The 17,159-nt window shown below is 44.7% G+C and overlaps 1 protein-coding gene across 1 annotated transcript in view; it reads left to right on the top strand.

Annotated features, from left to right (window-relative positions):
• The window catches only part of T265_03934 (hypothetical protein), a gene marked incomplete at both ends in the record, with an annotated part of 79,459 nt that overhangs the window by 24,919 nt on the left and 37,381 nt on the right, over positions 1-17,159 (top strand). The window contains 11 exons of the mRNA XM_009168535.1: positions 2,195-2,399; positions 4,146-4,487; positions 5,244-5,573; positions 9,465-9,868; positions 10,519-10,801; positions 12,214-12,579; positions 12,687-12,881; positions 12,970-13,219; positions 13,327-13,448; positions 13,535-13,652; positions 14,008-14,187. Coding sequence (XP_009166799.1) covers positions 2,195-2,399; positions 4,146-4,487; positions 5,244-5,573; positions 9,465-9,868; positions 10,519-10,801; positions 12,214-12,579; positions 12,687-12,881; positions 12,970-13,219; positions 13,327-13,448; positions 13,535-13,652; positions 14,008-14,187 — 2,795 coding nt within the window. The remainder of the gene's footprint in view (positions 1-2,194; positions 2,400-4,145; positions 4,488-5,243; positions 5,574-9,464; positions 9,869-10,518; positions 10,802-12,213; positions 12,580-12,686; positions 12,882-12,969; positions 13,220-13,326; positions 13,449-13,534; positions 13,653-14,007; positions 14,188-17,159) is intronic.

Below are 17,159 nucleotides of genomic sequence, written 5' to 3' on the forward strand. Positions count from 1 at the left end.
CGTTCGTGCAGAGCTTGCCAAAGAAGCCGAGATTCGTCAGCGAATGCTCCAGGTGTAGTAATGTTATTTCCAGCAGTTACTCCTTATTGAAAGCCTTGCAGGAAAAAGCCACTTCATGTCTTTCCGAATTTTCCTGAGTGTTAATTAATCCGCCCCTGTATCGAAGTCGTTTTTACCTTATGAGCACTCTTGGATAGAAACCTTTTTCGAACGCTCCTGAAGGAGAAGCTGTATTAATGAGTTTTTAGGCAACGTGTATAAGAACACTCTTGGATCCTTGGATGGGCTGAGGCCAGTTTACCGAATGCGCAAACGCCTCTGTTGCCATGACGTGCATGAGGTCATGTCAATCAACCGTGCTCAACACACACTTATTCACAACTGGTGGGACAACATCATAGTTGTTTCTTTTCTGATGCTTCGGTGACCTTCCATTTTCGCAGTCCTCCCATTGTTCGCTATTTCATGATCGTTTGGGGAGAAATCCACACATGGGAGAACGCCTTCTTTGAATGCTCGTTTTCTCCTATTGAATCTGTTTTGGGGATAGCACCCCACACGAAACCGAAAGAAAGCGATCGAATTTATGAACACTCGATGCAGTTGTTTTTACTGAATTTGCTTCAAAGCTAGCCTAAACCAACTACAAAAATCGGCACATGTTGACGCCTATTGTTATCCATCACGGAAATAACGCCTTTGTGCCTCACTACATTTTGTCAAGCTTTGCCGACGGATTTTACCATATTCATAGTGATTACTGAAGTTACTTCTAGTGCCATTGTGTGCTGAGCACACCGTATCTCTCTCAGCTGAAATGTTTTCGTAGTTTTAGTCCGTATGGCAATGATCACGGAGAGTCACTTCTAACATCGTCGCCAACGTGTTGCCAACGCACCATCGTGTGTCAGCTGGTGGCCGATCAATCCAATAGGTTGACCGATTGTATATGTGCCCAGTGCACATTCTGCTCAGTCAAGGGACCGTAAACTTGAGGGATTTCGGAGCATTCGCTTGGCTTGCTCGAACATTCGCTATCTGGTTATGTGCCATCGTCAGTACGTTGCGCTTATCACTGTCATAAAAATTAGCCCCAAGTATGGAGTTTTTTAATTATAAAGTCAAAACAATGTAGTGGAATAAGTTGTTGTAACCTGACATTTCGATTGCCCTGGGCGATCTTTTTCAAGGATTTCTACAATCAATGGAATACTAGTCAAATGCAGCGACATTTGGGTTCACTATCATGTCTTCTGATTAGTGCATCCCTGTGATCAGTTGACAGTCAAACTGGATCGGCGTGCGTGGGTGTGTGTGTGTGTGTACTCTGATTAGGATATGCTTCCGTTTGTTGTTGTGCCGGTTGTGACGCATCATTTTTGCGATCCTTGCTTGACATCTGGTTACTATGCCTGCTAAGGTGTGCAGTAAGTCCAATGCCACGAACCGTAGAGCCCTTCCCAGAGAGATCGACCAGGAAATTGCTTAATGGATTTCGTCGCAATCTATGTTTCGTTCGCTCGTGCATCTTTGTTTTTTACCTAACTGCAAGCGGGCGATCACGACAGGATACCGTTCATTCTTTGTCAGAAAAATTTAGTTGTATTCATTATTCCAAGAAACACCGTTTGGAGCACTCAAGGCGTTATTTGACAACTGCTTGCATTGACTTGCAAGTCACTTGTTAAGCTCCGCGAACAGATCAACAGCCACCTAGTTAACAACCAATACAGTCCCGTTTATTTACCAGAAAATCTTGAAAAAACGGGGATCCTCAGAACTGCTCCCTTCTTGATGTTTTCTGGATAGAGATTTTCAATCCACTGTGTATCATCAAGGCTTCACTGTATTTGCCACATTTGTAAATTTCGGTCTCCTTGACGCTTCCAAATACTCAGGTCCCTTTTTTCATCCATGTAGCTCGATACCCAAGCACGACACTTGACCAACCTGCTCACACAAAGTCTTCAAGCTTGCCTGTCCAAGTTCGCTCGTCGCACATCGCAGTCCACTTTGGCAGCCGGAAACCTCGCTGTGTACATGTGTCCCAAGCTGTCAGGTTTGCTTCATCGTTTACTAACAAGCCCTTTGGTTGCACCATACATATTGCGAGCTTATCTACGAAGTATTTCCTTGACCATGCGTTGTGAACCCAAACTAGACCGCCAGTGTGAGCTCATTGCGCCTGTGATAGGCTGGTGGTCTGTTCGAGTCCTCGGCCCTGCCCGTTTGTTGATATTTTGTTGCCCACTCTTGATGGGATGGGAATGCGCTTACGAAATGCTCACAAGAATGTGCTGATGTCGGCCATGCGGGATGCAACCAACTTGTTAACACATTGGTCTGAAGAACCAATTGTAGCACAAACCACTCGGATTCTCACTTTCCTGCGTTCCAAGGTAAGTTCTCTGACCGCCGCTTTTCCGAACGATTTTCTCATCGTTTGTGCCGTGAGGTGATAGGAAACCTATGTTTTACTGCCTTCGGTGTTTCAGGACTTCTATACTCTTGAAAGCCTTGTCGCGTCACCAAATATGTCAGCTATTCCTTACTGTATTATTCATAATGAGAAACCCTGTACCCCAGTGGATACAATGACCACTTCAGTTTAGTACTCACGGAAGAAAACATTTTCCGAGGTTTTAGGACGAAAGAATCTGTCTGCTTACTGTATATATGCTGCTCAGATCAAAACGCTGATCCACGCATACTTAGCGTAAGTAGAGTTGAAGAAGGAAAAGCACTTAATGGCGAAAAAAATCGTTCAGCTGTGGCACCCTTTCAGTGCCTAACTGTCATGACACCCGAAGGTTGCACGAGGGCTGGGATTCTGCCAGGTTGCCCAAGCCTAGGCAGGGGAAGTCGAGAGTCAGAGGTCGGGTTCGAACCACTTGGGCCATCTCGCCCTGAAACTCTTCATTAGCCTTTTCGGTGTACCAAACTAAATCTTAGTAGACTCTGCAGGCCATAGTGTAAGTTTCTAGCGATGAGCTAATCGCACCTCAGTCCCTTCATCTATTTAATAAATGACAGTTTTCATTTTATTATCCTTTGTTATTGGCCCGAATCATCATTTGTGACTACCAGAGAGGATTATCGGTCGTTGACCTGTTTGTTTTCGCCTACAAGTGATATCGGAATACCGCGTTCATAGCTTTTTAAAACGTCTGAAGATTTGTTACATTGTTGGGTCCACACTCGAGTTTGTTACCCACACAGTGTAGGTTGACGGTTTTTCACGGAATGTGCTACTCACATGCCGTCGTTTTCACTTGATTTGTTGAGTCTACATGGCTCTACATCCTTTTATCTCACTCTTTGGAGTTCGTTCACGGTCGTCTAGTACTCGTTGGGATCCACACATAATCCAAACACCCTGCGACGAGCAGGTCATATCCAATTCGGGCGACTAGTCTGTTCTGATTGGCCCGTCCGAAACCGGTCACGAGGTCACGTACGGTGTGGTGCCGGAGTCTATATGAACCGACTTTAGTCTGTTGTTGGGGTTCTGGTACCTCTTCTCTCTTTCTTTGTGCTTATCTTTATGCCAGCTAAAAATGTTGTGGGTTTCAGCGCTGTCTCAAAGAATTATGGATTTCGTATTACGGACTTCTGAGATGCACACCGATTTTATCCTAACTTGGGGGCACCAGCAGTGCGACTACTCCTTGGTGCGCTTGAAGCCGCTGGTTTACCAGCGATATTGCGTCGCATTCAACTACGTAAATTCTTGCTGCGGATTAAATAAAGAGTACAGTAATGTGCCTGGAACTATTTCACTTCGCTGGAGCCAATGCATCAATGTGACTTACCAAAGGATCGGACGAATTCCGTTTTACTTTAGCGGCGTCATTGGTAGGCTAGCCTATCACGATTACTGCGCATATAATCGAATTGGGACGTGTGTCGTCACAATGAGCATCGTCGGATGTAGAAAGGATCGTATCGGTTTGTTCCTGTTTTTCTCTTGGTTAGCCCTCCTGATCTAAAGCCACTCGAAGACTCGATTTTGTCCTCATTCTCTTGAATCCTTCTAGTGAACACACACCATGTCAAAGATTGGAATTTCGCTTTCTTGTATTCTCAATAAAATATCACCACGGAATTTCTCTTTCGTTGTTACCTACACCGGAAAGTTCCCTCAGCGTAGTATCAACGGCACAGTGCTTTGGAGTTTCCTATGTCCGAACCAGGAGTTTCTGCTCCTGGCCTCCGGATGGGCTCGCCCTCTCTTCGAAGAACTTGTTGATTTGTCTTTCCCCGCGCTCATGAGTGATGATCCTGGTCAGGACTCATGTGTCGCTTCGCATGCCATCATTCCTCTGAGTGTTCGGAAGCAGTGGAGTTGGATCACATCTGAACACGTGTGTGATATGCTAGCAATTTGGCAACATCAACTTCACGACCCGATCGATGGCTGTTTGGCTTCAGAAACCCTATCCTGGGATCGTTTGATGCATGTCCTACCGTTTTCAAAACTATTCCGTGTGAGTCCAATTCTTCAGGTTGCACTATTCGATCGCCTACCTTTTTTGCCATCACGAATGCAATGTTTCAGGGCGTTCGTCTTATTGGAACCTGTTTGGATATAAATAACAGTGGTGTTTCATCCACCAATGTATTCTTTTTTCCATAAGTATGGTGGATCTACTCGCAACTTGCCAACTGGCAACTAAATATATTAATTGCTGCCCGAGAGAGCTGTAGTGCCATGTCGTCAACAGACAGTTGACCTCATACCTTATCTGTCATTCACATTTGTATCATGCCATTCGTGATTCATATGATCGTAGCCGTTGCAGATATTTCTAGGCGTAGGTGAAACAATTGCGGAGCCGGTGGCTTTCTGACACATTATGACCTAGCTCCGTGCCAGCCTAAATGTGTCTGATGTGCATCAACTACTCACACAATATCAGTAGCCTATTCAGCATCTAAAGTTAAATAGCCTCGTCCACCTTACTGAATGTGGTACACATTTGCACATTTGGCTGCTCCACCAACCATATGTTCCGCCCATTATTCTGACATCTTTCACGCAGAGTTGGATGAATACTTTGCTTGATTTGCTTCGGCCGGCTTATAAGTTGCTAACCGAACTTCTTTTTTCTGAAGTTTCCTAGGAACCGTATACAAGTAGACATGTAGATGTGATTTATTTTTAAATGCAACTGCCTTTGTAAATAATCTCGTTTCCGTGATTCTCCTATCAGAATTGTGCTTTAATTCTTACCTTACTATAGCTCCTCCGTCAAGTGGTTGAAGGAAGTATAACAGATCTGGACGCCTATGCAGTTAGTGCCGATCAACACTTACTATCCAACAAAGATGAAGAATCAGAATCGACAGATGTCATGGCTGACATTAGTGATGAAGACCACTTAAATCATTCTAAAGCCCTGGCACAGGTCGCCATGGATATAATGCGTTCTGCTACAAATCTATTGTCACAGGAGTTGTCCGTTTCTGATACTCTGGATTCTGGAATTCGTCAATTGGCGAATTCTGTTCTGAATTCACTGTTGACTGGAACAGTTGCTGAGACCCCGCAGGCGAGGGAAATATGTCTTAGTGTAAGTCTTCCGCTCCTTTTTTCTTGTTTTGGTATAGCAATAGGCCTGAGTCTTTAAGCGCAACTACTGAGTGGAACGAAACGACAACTAATCGTTTCTAGGCTAGAGCAACAACTATCAAAGTTGACGTTAGTTGTTGTGGTGAAGTTGCTGTTGTAATATCATGGGACGCTGGAGCTTTATCCTTCTTTAAAATATTGAATTGTCTTGTATACTTTGACTCCATTCCAGGGTATCCGTGACAGAAATCCCCTGTTTCGGGAAAGTTCTGGCTAGCAGTTGGTACTGTGTGATCAAGTCCACACCCTCCTTTAATGTACTGAATTCTGTCCATGGGAGACTTGCAAAATGTTCGCAAAAATCCGGATATCGGTGGTTTTCATTTTGTAATGGCGTAAATCCTCTTTATGAATTTTCCGTTCTAGGTGTCTTCACTGTTGATTATAATGTTATTAACCAGCTGCGTGAAGTTCGGCATGTCATGACTAGTCAGTCCTTAATCACTCCATTTCCCCTTGCACGCTTAGTGGTTAAAGCGCGAATTTACTTACCGGAAGGTCCGTGGATCTAACTCAACCTCCTCATCTAGACTGCTCCTTTCTAGGCTTGGGCGACCAGACCTCGTGCCTGCTTCGGGTTGGATGGCAGCTAGGCACAGGATAGGTGTTACAGCTGAACGGTTATTATTATCATACGCATGGCATCTGCCTAACCCTTCGCCATCATTTGTCTTTCGAACTTCGATTATTTGTGGTACAGTAGAGCACAAGGGCGTGTGTCGTTTAGAAGTGTCATTTACCCGAAAACTACATGAACCCTACGAGAATTGGGAACTCCGTACTGAATTAAATTGTTGATTCTACCTTTTGGCGCCCCTTTGTTGGAGATTAGTTTGTATGGTTCCTGTATTACGCCAAAGTCCCCATTGCTTGCCGGAGGGAGGAATGACGTAGACAACAAGAATGACATTCTCTGAAGTAGTACCAAAAAGGAAAAAAGCAAGGGTGTTTTCGCATTTTTGGCTTCCCAAACGTCAGGCTTAGATATTATCAGGACACTGAGGACGCCGGAAACATCCACGTCAACTCTACGATTGGAAACCGTGTTAGCCAGGTGTGAACTGCCAATCCAAACTGATAATTTTGCTGATGATTTGTGCATTTTCTATGGTCAGTGTTTCTCAACAAGTACGGTTCTGTCGACGCGAAGTTAATCGCTCTCTGGTTATTCATCAGCTTAATTACAATCATATGATATCAAGAAGACGTATTAGTGGGTTTCCAAGGTCGCGTGCATCAGACTACTCTACGGGTTGTATTGTTTTACGGCTGTGAGACTTGGCCACTTTGGCCGGAGGATGTGAGACATCATCAGGTCTTTGACCACCGATGTCTCCGAACTGTAACTGGAATCGGTTGCATCGAGGGCATTTGTAATGAGCTAATGGGGAATCAGATCTGTAATGAAGCAGACGGTACTTCACTTGAAAAATGCACCCAGCACTACATGCTAAGGTGACAGGACCATGTGTTATACATACCGAGTATACCACTGTTTCGGTGTCTGATTCAGAGTGATAGAAGCCTTTCATTTTGAGGCTCTGTCCAAATAAATGAACATGGTTGTACGCCTGTTAATGAACCAGTGTTAGTCAGTGTTAGTAACGATGATGTCGATGCTAACTTTAACATGAAATTATTCTGTTATTTGTCTCTCCCGATAACTGCGCATCGCCGCGGCCAACCTGCATAGGTTCGATACTTTTGCGACGGCACTGAGTGTTTTAATTTCGTTAACTTGCGTACTTGACTTGACGTTCAACTTAATTTCATTTCGTAAACAATCCTGACTGACTTACTACTAGAAAATGGACCGATATTAGCATCCAGACCATTTTGCTGTCGTCTCTCACCTCAAAATCCACTTTTAAACTATTCACGGCGCTTATTCACAAGACACACATGAAAGGTTGCACTTCCGGGAACCGTGCCGGTCTAGGAGAGACTAAGTTTTCCTTTTTTCACATATTCATCTCTCTCCCTGCCGTGAACATTTAACCGATTTGCTCAAATTTTGTTCTGATTTATGATGTCTACTTATGCTCACTTATATCCAAGCCGAGATGTTTTGGCGGCCTTCAAACTCACTGACCGAATTGCTTAATATCTTGTTGTCCTAGGTAATATCCTACTGCTATGGATTACATAGCGCCGGTGGTTCAACTAAAGCCTCGAATGAACCAAATTGGTCACTTGCATCCACTTTCTGTAGGCTTTTGAAAATACTGTGCTTGGACAAACCTTTCGCAACCATGGACTCGTCGGTGCATTGCCGTTCCCAAAGATACAGTTTCGTTCGACATTTGATCCCTTGTTTCCATTCTACGTGAGATCACGTCAACATCTGTTACAAAAAATGGAACGGTTTCACAGCTACTTACGGACCACAGCAATTTATTTTGAAGAACAATTTGGCTTTACCTGATTATAACGTGTATAAGAGCCAGATGAATGTTCTCGCTGACCTCTTCGTTGACCGGATACACTTGATTGATTAAAATGACTATGAATCCGCCGCCCCCCTATTTACTGTTACGTTATGCTTGCGCATATCTATGGCTCACAGAATGGACAGTCTTTTGTACCAAGTTGATCAGGAAGCAAAAGACCGACTAGCGGTCTCCTCGCCTTCCAGAGTACAGTCGTTACGTGTGCGGCGGCTTGTTGCCTGAAAATCGAGCTACTGCGGTAGTCTTAGTCCGAAACCGCCACTGTTCCATCAGGAGTTCTAACCAGACTTTTACTGAAGGCCTTGCTCATCCTCCTTTCTAGGTCTGGGTTCGCTGTTAGCATCCCAGCACGCGTTCAGCCGTATAAGCACAAATAATTCATTGGATATCGGTCTTCCCGTGGTGTCAACGTCCGAGTCGACTTGCTTGCTGCAGACTGCAGGATGGGCAAACGAAAACTGGCTGCCTCAGACACCGTACTTCCTTATCTTTCATATGTTTGTTCTCTTCTGTTTCATCCCATTAATAAAAAGTCTTTTTACACGTCCATCATCGTTATTTGAAACATCCACTCATCGCGTAACAAGCACAGCCTTGAACATTTCGAAACCAGTTTTCAAACATCTAAGTCTGGCTTAGCTGACCTCCTCATTTTCGCCCTCTGAAAGAAACAGTACAACCGACTGCTCTTGTTGTTGTATCCGACTTACTTTTCACCGATGTTTACTACCTTTGTGCACCAGGAATTCAAGGCTCAAATGCAGCTGTCGCATTAGCTGCCCCATCAAATTCTCGTTTCCTGTTGTGCATCCTTGGTTGTTCAGAGATTGCTCTGCCTGATTTTATCGCAAACTATAGTGCCTGAATTTATAAGATGAAGCGGTTTCTGCGTAAATGGACATCCATCAGTGGTCTCCTCCGTGCGGTTTGTCTGGTAGTGTGAGGGCATCTCAAACTGATCTGATTGTACTTGTGCACGTTCCATCAGAATGCATTTTGGTACATGCAAAGACAGTTTTTGACAAATTTAGCGCTTTGCTGTATTGATTTTTAATTTTATTCACCCCAATAAGTGTCTTGTTTGTTTTGGAGGTGTGTCTAGACCAAAGCTAGAAACCGGATGGGTATTCAGTGATGCCAGGAAAATGCTGTGTTCCTGAATGCGATGGTTCATTGTATGACTTTTCCGTATTCTTCCAGAGGGCTGATACCTTCGCTTATTCTCTTTGGTGCAACGAAATCAATTCTCTTACGTTGGTTCACGTGACAATGCGACGATTTCTTTGTGTCACGCTAACTGATCGCTCTGGCTATGTCTAAATTCCCGCATAAATACTTCCGTCATGCTTACAGAAATAATCTTTCCTTGTTTATTATTTCAGTGTATTTTGATTCTAACGGAGAAGATTCCCTCATTCGTGGAAAAAGCTGACTTGGACGACAAGGCAGTATGGGCTGAGGGCTGTGGTTTAACATCCATTCCTTCTGTACCAACAAATGACAAGGAGGTGGATCATGACCATGAATGTGAAGATTTAGATGACTCGGAACCACAGGGTAATGATCCCGCGAAGCCCCGGAAGAAGCTTAATAAAAATCAACGACGAAAACATAAGCAGGCACAAATGGTTGCCGATTTGGCCAAAGCTCAAGGTGGAGCACAAGTTGAACAGCCTTACGAAAGCCCTGCGCTTTGGCCTGTTCTTCCCTTGTGGCAAAAACTGCAGGTCCGTGTTTGGGTTGCGCGAAGCGATGCATCAGCAGAAGTGGCGTCCTTAGCTGAAAGGTGAGCTAGTTTACTTTACGCTTTGCCATATTATTACCCCTCCCTTTTTAGGGCGATACTAAAATCCATGGAGTTGTACGACAGACCATCCCCATTGCTATCTGCGTATTTCCAAACCATGCCCTGCATCTTTATCAGAGCTTATTAGACACCTCGTTCTACTCGGTATGCGGCTGCTTTCATTTAATCCACCACGAAGGAACTATCTTCCTTGCTAAACCCGAGTCTCCCTAAATCTCACCAATCTCTCAGCAATCGTATCAACTCTATTGTTCCGCAGTGTTGTTTCCCATGGGACAGGTGGTACCCAAGGTGCGGTCGTGTTGCTTCGAAAACGAGCCTACTCGAGATTACCCACTAGTTCACATTTCGCGGATAAGCTTCTGCCTATGTGTTGGGTTTGCATTCGAGGCAGTTACTCGTTCGCTCGGTCGAGATGGCTCAGTGGGTAGGGCATGAACTTAGTAGCCAGAAGATCCGTCGTTCGAACCCACTCCCGCCATCTCGATCGCTCTTGCTTAGCAGTCTCTTAAGCCTCCTGTTTCTCTCGGGTGTTATGGCAGCCAGTCACCAAAAGAGTGTTACACCCGCACGGTTATTTTGTTTTCCACTCTATTCATTAAGTAACCGTTTTCTGTCTCACTGTTTAGACTGTGGGTATCGTTGGGTCTGCATGAGTCGTGCGAGCAACCGTGCACTCCGGAGGAGCAGCACTCTCATGGAATGCTTCCTCTTCTGGATACACCAAAAGATCCTCTCTTGTTGAAACCCATGCTGCTCGCTCAGCGTCTCTTGTTGGAAACTACTCGTCCCATTGCCCCAGTTCAGAAAGCAACTGCTGATGCTTTTGCCTTATGTCTGATGCGTCGAACGCCAGATGAGATTGCCGTGTCTCTGGAACAGTTGATTAGACTGTACAAAGTTATGCTCTACGTAAGTTTTCGAATTTGCGTTGTACTTACTTTATCCTATTCCGTGTTTTCTAGGGTGAAGTTCTTGTACACTTATTCGGTGTTATACTGTGGCTTTGCCGTCACTTATTAGGTCATGTGATGGGTTGGGGCGAGATGGCTCCAGTTGTTAGAACGCGAATTTACTGAGCGGGAGGTCCGCGGTTCAAACCATACCCCTGGCTTTTGGGTTCCCCTGTCTAGGCTTGGGAAACCTGGCAGTATCCCAGCCCTCATGCTTCCTTTGAGTGACATGGCAGCTGGGCACCAAAAGGGTGTTACAGCTGACCGATGGGTTCACGTTAACCACACCTACATCGATCAGTTTTGTGGCCTCCGGTCTCATAACAACAAAGGGTACTTCGAGATCTATATCAGTTAAATTCATGGTAACGTAGATGGATAACATAATTATCCGTTTCTCTGTGCCAGACAAGATTTCAGTGCATTTTTGTATTTTCCGAAATCATGGACTTGTTTGCTGGTTCGTATCCCGTCCGCTGATATATGGGCATTCACATTATTCCATCTTGGATAGACGTCGAAATTTTAAGCTTGCAAACCAATGATTTGTTTGACTACCTGAAGGTAAGATCATAGCACGCATACGCAATGCCTGGTACACTGTTGGTGGCGATGTTCCACTCACCCTAACCCCATTACGTTTCGAGCCCAAAGAGCTACATTGTCTCGCTCTCTGTGTATTCATTATTGATGAAGACTTTGCATACCGTATTTTTGATCTGTTTCACTGTCTACATTCCCAATGTGAAATAGCGCTCGAGTACAAATCCTACGGGCTATGCATTATTTGACTTTAGTCAGTTCAAAGTCCATCGTATCTTATCGGTAAGGTGGTTGTTTAAGCGCCTGATCGCTCAAGGTTGTTCCTTAATATGTGATGGTCGAAGTGCCGGAACACTTACGCACTTGTACTTTGTCTGAGGAATTCCTTCCTGTTTTTCTGTACAAGTTTAACGCGATTTGCGTATTTATTTTTATCCGTTTTCACTATCACTTTGAACTATAAGGAATTCATTAGGGATTGATTTGTAGTCCGTGAGATTACTTTTAATTGTGCACCCAAGACTTTACCTGAAAGTTACCTTTATTGGATCAGTCATAGCATGTGGACATTCACACAAGACCATGGTTGCAGTTCGGAGTCAGGATAAACTGGTCTGTACAACCTCTGTGCCTTCTCATCACTCTTCCCAAAAAAACGCACCATCCACGATTCCACATCACTTAGGAAGGCATTCGTTGCTCGCCATACCATTTACTGTTGATTCTCGAGTCCACTTGTCATCCCCCGTTTTAAAATTGATCGATATGACACGTTGACATCCACTGTGAAACTTACATAATCATAGTCCTTTTTAAATCTACCAACAGCGTGAACCGGCTGTCAGAGACAATATTGGTCGCATTCTGGTCCCTGAGTCCGCTGACAGATGGCGTGAGCGTGTTGGACTGGCGTTCGCTCTCACACGCTTACCTGAAGCGCTCAATCCATCTGATGTAGCTCACCGTTCTTTGCGTCCCGGTCTCCTGGTTGGAGAACTTGATCAGGTGGACGGAGATCAGGCTACGGCGAGTGTGGAAAAGCCCTCGGGCGAAGGGGAGAAGGCTAGTCGAACCGACACTTGGCTGATTAACATGTTCCGATTCTTAGTACCGGACGGACTGAACGATCGTCACCCAGCTGTACAGTCGGTTATGCTCAAAGCGGGACTACGAGCTGTTGCTGTCTACGGAAAAGTACGTGATGTTGAGTTTTAAGTTCCTTTGTTCCGGGTTTTAATTTCCATGCGTTTTTCAGGACTCATACCACTTTTCTCGGTTTTCTCTTCAACCCTCAAATGTAGGCCCATCTTGATCGTCTACTACCCATTCTGGAGACGTTCCTCAACAAAGCACCCAATGTTGCAGAATTGGACGCAGTTCGTCAGTCTGTATTGATTTTAACTGGCTCACTCTCTCAGCATCTGTCCGCCGATGACCCTAGGGTGTGGAATATTTTCAATCGTTTGCTTGGAACTCTCAATTTTCCTTCAGACGTGGTAGGTTGAATAAACGTTTTCTTTTTGTCCTCCAGACCTTGATTGCCCCCAAACCCTATTGTCCAAAATTATTATTTTCTGTTCCTAGGTGCAACAGGCCGTTGAAGACTGTCTGGCTTCGCTGGTGACCAAGTTGTCAGAAGAGCAGAAAACCAAAACAGTCACACGCCTAATGTCGACGCTGTTAGGAGCTTCAAGCTACGCAGAACGACACGGTGCCGCTCATGGAATCGCTGGTGTGGCTCGTGGTCTGGGAATTTTATCGCTAAAACATTATGGTATCATTGATAAATTGATACCTGCATTGGAGGATACGAAATCAGCAAAGCATCGTGAAGGTTAGTTCTGTTTTTGCTAGGGCTCTGTTGTTTATGTTCAGCTTCCTGATATCAGTCGTTTTGCAACAAAAATTTATCCCGGTCTCCGTGTCTGCTTTGTCTTTCAGGCGCTCTTCTGGCCGTGGAACGTCTTTGCCTGGGGATGGGCCGTTTGTTTGAACCATACATTTTTCGGTTGATTTCCGGTTTACTTACTGCTTTCGGCGATTCTAGCCCCAGTGTGCGCGAAGTAAGTTATGCTTCGGTTTGCATTTCGTTGAACATTACCTTCTACTTGGTCGCTTTATCGATGACTTCACTACCTTTCCATTATAGGCGGCATCTGGCACTGCACGAGCCATCATGAGCAAGCTCAGTGCCCATGGAGTGAGGCTGATTCTACCTGCGTTACTTCGAGCTATTGACGAACAACAGTCTTGGAGAACGAAAGCACGTAAGTTCACAGTGACTGTGATACACGTGTCTCTGTTTTCGTGAGTTTTTTATTGCCTAAAGGTAGTATCTGACTGTCAAAAAGAGCGAGTGTTTTTAATGTGAGCTAGTCATAACTTACGTCAGCGTTTTGCTCTACTATGCCAATGTTCTTATGTGTTTCATTGCTCCCATTTGAAGCTTCCTGAAATATCTTGGTATGCATCTCAACTACGGCGGAAGTTTCCTAGTGAACAATCACTGTTTCACCTCTCACCTTAGAGTTTCTGTGTTTACCTCCTGTTCAATAAGCTACGGCGCCTTCGTGCCCCTTATTGTATTCGCCTTTATCCAGCAGACGAATCTTTGTATTACAGAGTCGGTTGAACTCCTGGCCACTATGACTCATTGCGCTCCGAAACAGCTTTCTGCCTGTTTACCTCAAATCGTGCCTCGTCTGCTTGATGTGTTGGTTGATTCGCAAGACCAGCTGAAACAGGCGGGAGTGCGGGCTTTAAAGCAAATTGGAAATGTGATTCGGAACCCGGAGGTTCAAGGTGCGTCATGTGTTGCATTTATTTTGCCAGTTTATTATTTGTGAACGTTTTTCTGCCGAATTCTAATGCTGCATACGTCGCAAGGGTTGTTTGTGGGTCTTACGAAGATCACACTCTTTAGCTAATGATAGCTATTTCCTTCTTGAAGACGTGTGATTTCCACTGGTCCTCGAACTCTACCTACAGTCCTTACAATCTGTCCTTGATATGTCTCCGTTCCATGTTCCTCGAAGTTGTGAATCAACAGGTATGATGTCACTAACTACGCGAGGAGAGTGAATTCATGGTCGTTCTTGTGGGCTGAAGTAAATCGGTCTTCCCGTGCTGTCGCTTTCATCTTTTTTGTATCTGCTCGTGATTTTATTTTCCTTGGCGCTTGTCATTTAGCCATTGCGTTACCAGGCTACACTCCATTACCATACCCTTACGTACTGAGAACTCAATCAATTAGAATGCGTTGGCTTGTGGGGCAGCTCACGCCAACCTGTCATGTGAGACATTCAAACTACGCCGAAACCGAATGACACGCATTTTCACCCAGAGTTTTATGTGTTTACTGAAGTCGCACGGACCAAATATAACAGCAGTTTTATCGTCTGTTTTGGGGAGCGGACTAGATCTAGTCTCTTTTGGAATGGACAGATGTGAAGCTAATGGAAGACAGACTGTTGTTGTTGTTGTTGCCACTGTGTATGGTGTAAGGCTTTGGGTCTTGTACAGTTTATATTATACCTCGCACCCACCACCCTTAAGCTCATCCAGTAGTGCTTGTTGGTGGGTCAACCTTTCCAATCCACTGATCAGCTCACATGTAACATGTTCAGCCACTCACTTGGGGTCTGGATTCCGTCTAGCAATGAGTCATCAAGTTCGCTGTTCCATAGACCTATCCAAGTCATATAGTCCGTGCGAACAAACGTCGGCGGCGACAGTGTGGTGTTCAGTTCAAAAAAATAGGTTGTGTATCTAAGCATCGCGTGACTGATCCAGATCCGCTTACCTAAAGAACCCCAGTGAGGATGATTCTCTGTTTTGCATTCGGATGGCTGTTCTGAATTGTTTCTCCAAGGGCAATAAATGTCCACCTTCCTCATTTCTTTAATCTGAATGTACTTTCCATCATTCTTAACAATTCCGGAGTTCCCTAAACTCTATGAACAGAACCATCTCTGAGTTTCAACGCATATCTTGGTCTTCGGTGCTTTTTTGATACCGTTTTCTTCACCGTTCCTTCACTATAGGCTCTAGATTTCCTCGAATTTTTCGTTTTATGTTCCTATCTTCTGGCAAGATAGACCTTCACTCTCACTTTGCTTTCTCTCCCCTTAGCCCTGGTACCGTTACTGACCGGCTGTTTACAGGATCCACTGGCCGACAAGATGCCTTGTTTGCTAGCGTTACGTGACACGTGTTTCGTGCATGTTCTGGATGCCCCAAGTCTAGCCCTGATACTACCAGTCATTCAGCGTGCGTTTGCCGACCGATCTACTGAATCCCGAAAGTCAGCCGCGCAGATTTTTGGCAATCTTCACAGCTTAGCACGAAAAGAGGTTTGTTTCAAATCGCTGCCTACACATGGTGCGCTGTCCACTAGCGGTTTCTTTTGGTTTCTTTTTGGCCTATTCTTCCCGATAGTTCAGATCCCCGTCAAATTTCTGCATCTACCATATTGTTCTACTTTCAGGAATTACAACCCTATGTCCCGAATATTGTGCCCTCACTGAAAGCTTGCCTTCTGGATGCCGTACCAGAAATCCGCTCTGTGGCAGCTGCCGCCTTGGGTGCTCTTGTCCGAGGGATGGGGGAGTCTTGTTTCACAGTGAGTCTGACCCGTGTACTGTGTATAGCCTTAGCTTGGTTTCCGTTTTTTTTGGCTCGTTTTATTTGTTTCAGACCACGTCTGCATATTACACAATTTGTTTATCTTTTTGTCTTTAGAAAGCAAAACAATTTTTCACATCCGGATGAGCCCCAAGAATGGCGAAACAGGTCGAATTGCCTAATCATTTTGCTCAAGTCGACTTCTATCAGTTCCACATCCCCCCACTAGCTCGACCTAGCAGAATTCACCCAATGAGCGGCTGCTGGTCACTAGTAACTCGACTAGATCCTGGTTTCTTCATAGACTGTCGATTATACGGTCAGGTAGCACCTCTTGTTGGATAAATTGAGTTTCACCAAACCAAATCGATCATGCTAACGGAACAATATAAGGGAAGGCTGATCCTTTAAATCCCTGCTTTACTGCGGAAGAACAATTTTGCAATAGGCAGTTGCTGCTAGTAAAGTATGACCTGGAGCAGCCTACGGTGTTTGGTTGGGCACGTTTCTGCTTAGATAAATCATTCCATTTGAAAACTTGAGCGAAACAGGTGCCGAAGACGTGGGGAGCCCAGTTTGAAGATATGTATTACAGATGCCCAGTAAAAATGTTCTACTATTAAGGTGGATACAATTTCTTTTTCCACCCGACGGAGATCTTGTAATAGGTGTCCTGGAGGTGAGAATTTCGAGGTTTTTTGTATGTGCTGCTTCGTTGCAGCTATGTTATTCGATTGCCAGTGCAGTGAGAACGATGCCGTTCTCAACAAGGAGGTTGTTTCCTAGTATTAACGTAACGGCTACCTCATTCACCCTTATGAACTGATTCCACCAGGTGCAACTACCCCGTAGCTGTGTTTGCAAGCGGTTTTGCCAGAAAATTCAAACCGTCTCGGCTGAGCTATATAAACGAACCAGCTTTGCTTTTTTTCGGTAGGACGAAAAACCTCCACATCAACCGGTAAACTCTGCCACGTCGGTTATTGTTTTATTCTTTCCGGAGAAAGAGAAATGGTGTGATCCCGTAACTAATGGAATTTGTTCTTTAAAACCATCATCGTTCACTTGTCATAATCTTCGTGTCAGCATTAAAGTCGGAAAACTCAGGGTCCACAGATTGCTTCTTCGCGAACGCTGTCAATAATCAGTCC

Source organism: Opisthorchis viverrini (genome assembly GCF_000715545.1).
Source record: "Opisthorchis viverrini unplaced genomic scaffold opera_v5_58, whole genome shotgun sequence".
NCBI lineage: Eukaryota > Metazoa > Platyhelminthes > Trematoda > Opisthorchiida > Opisthorchiidae > Opisthorchis > Opisthorchis viverrini.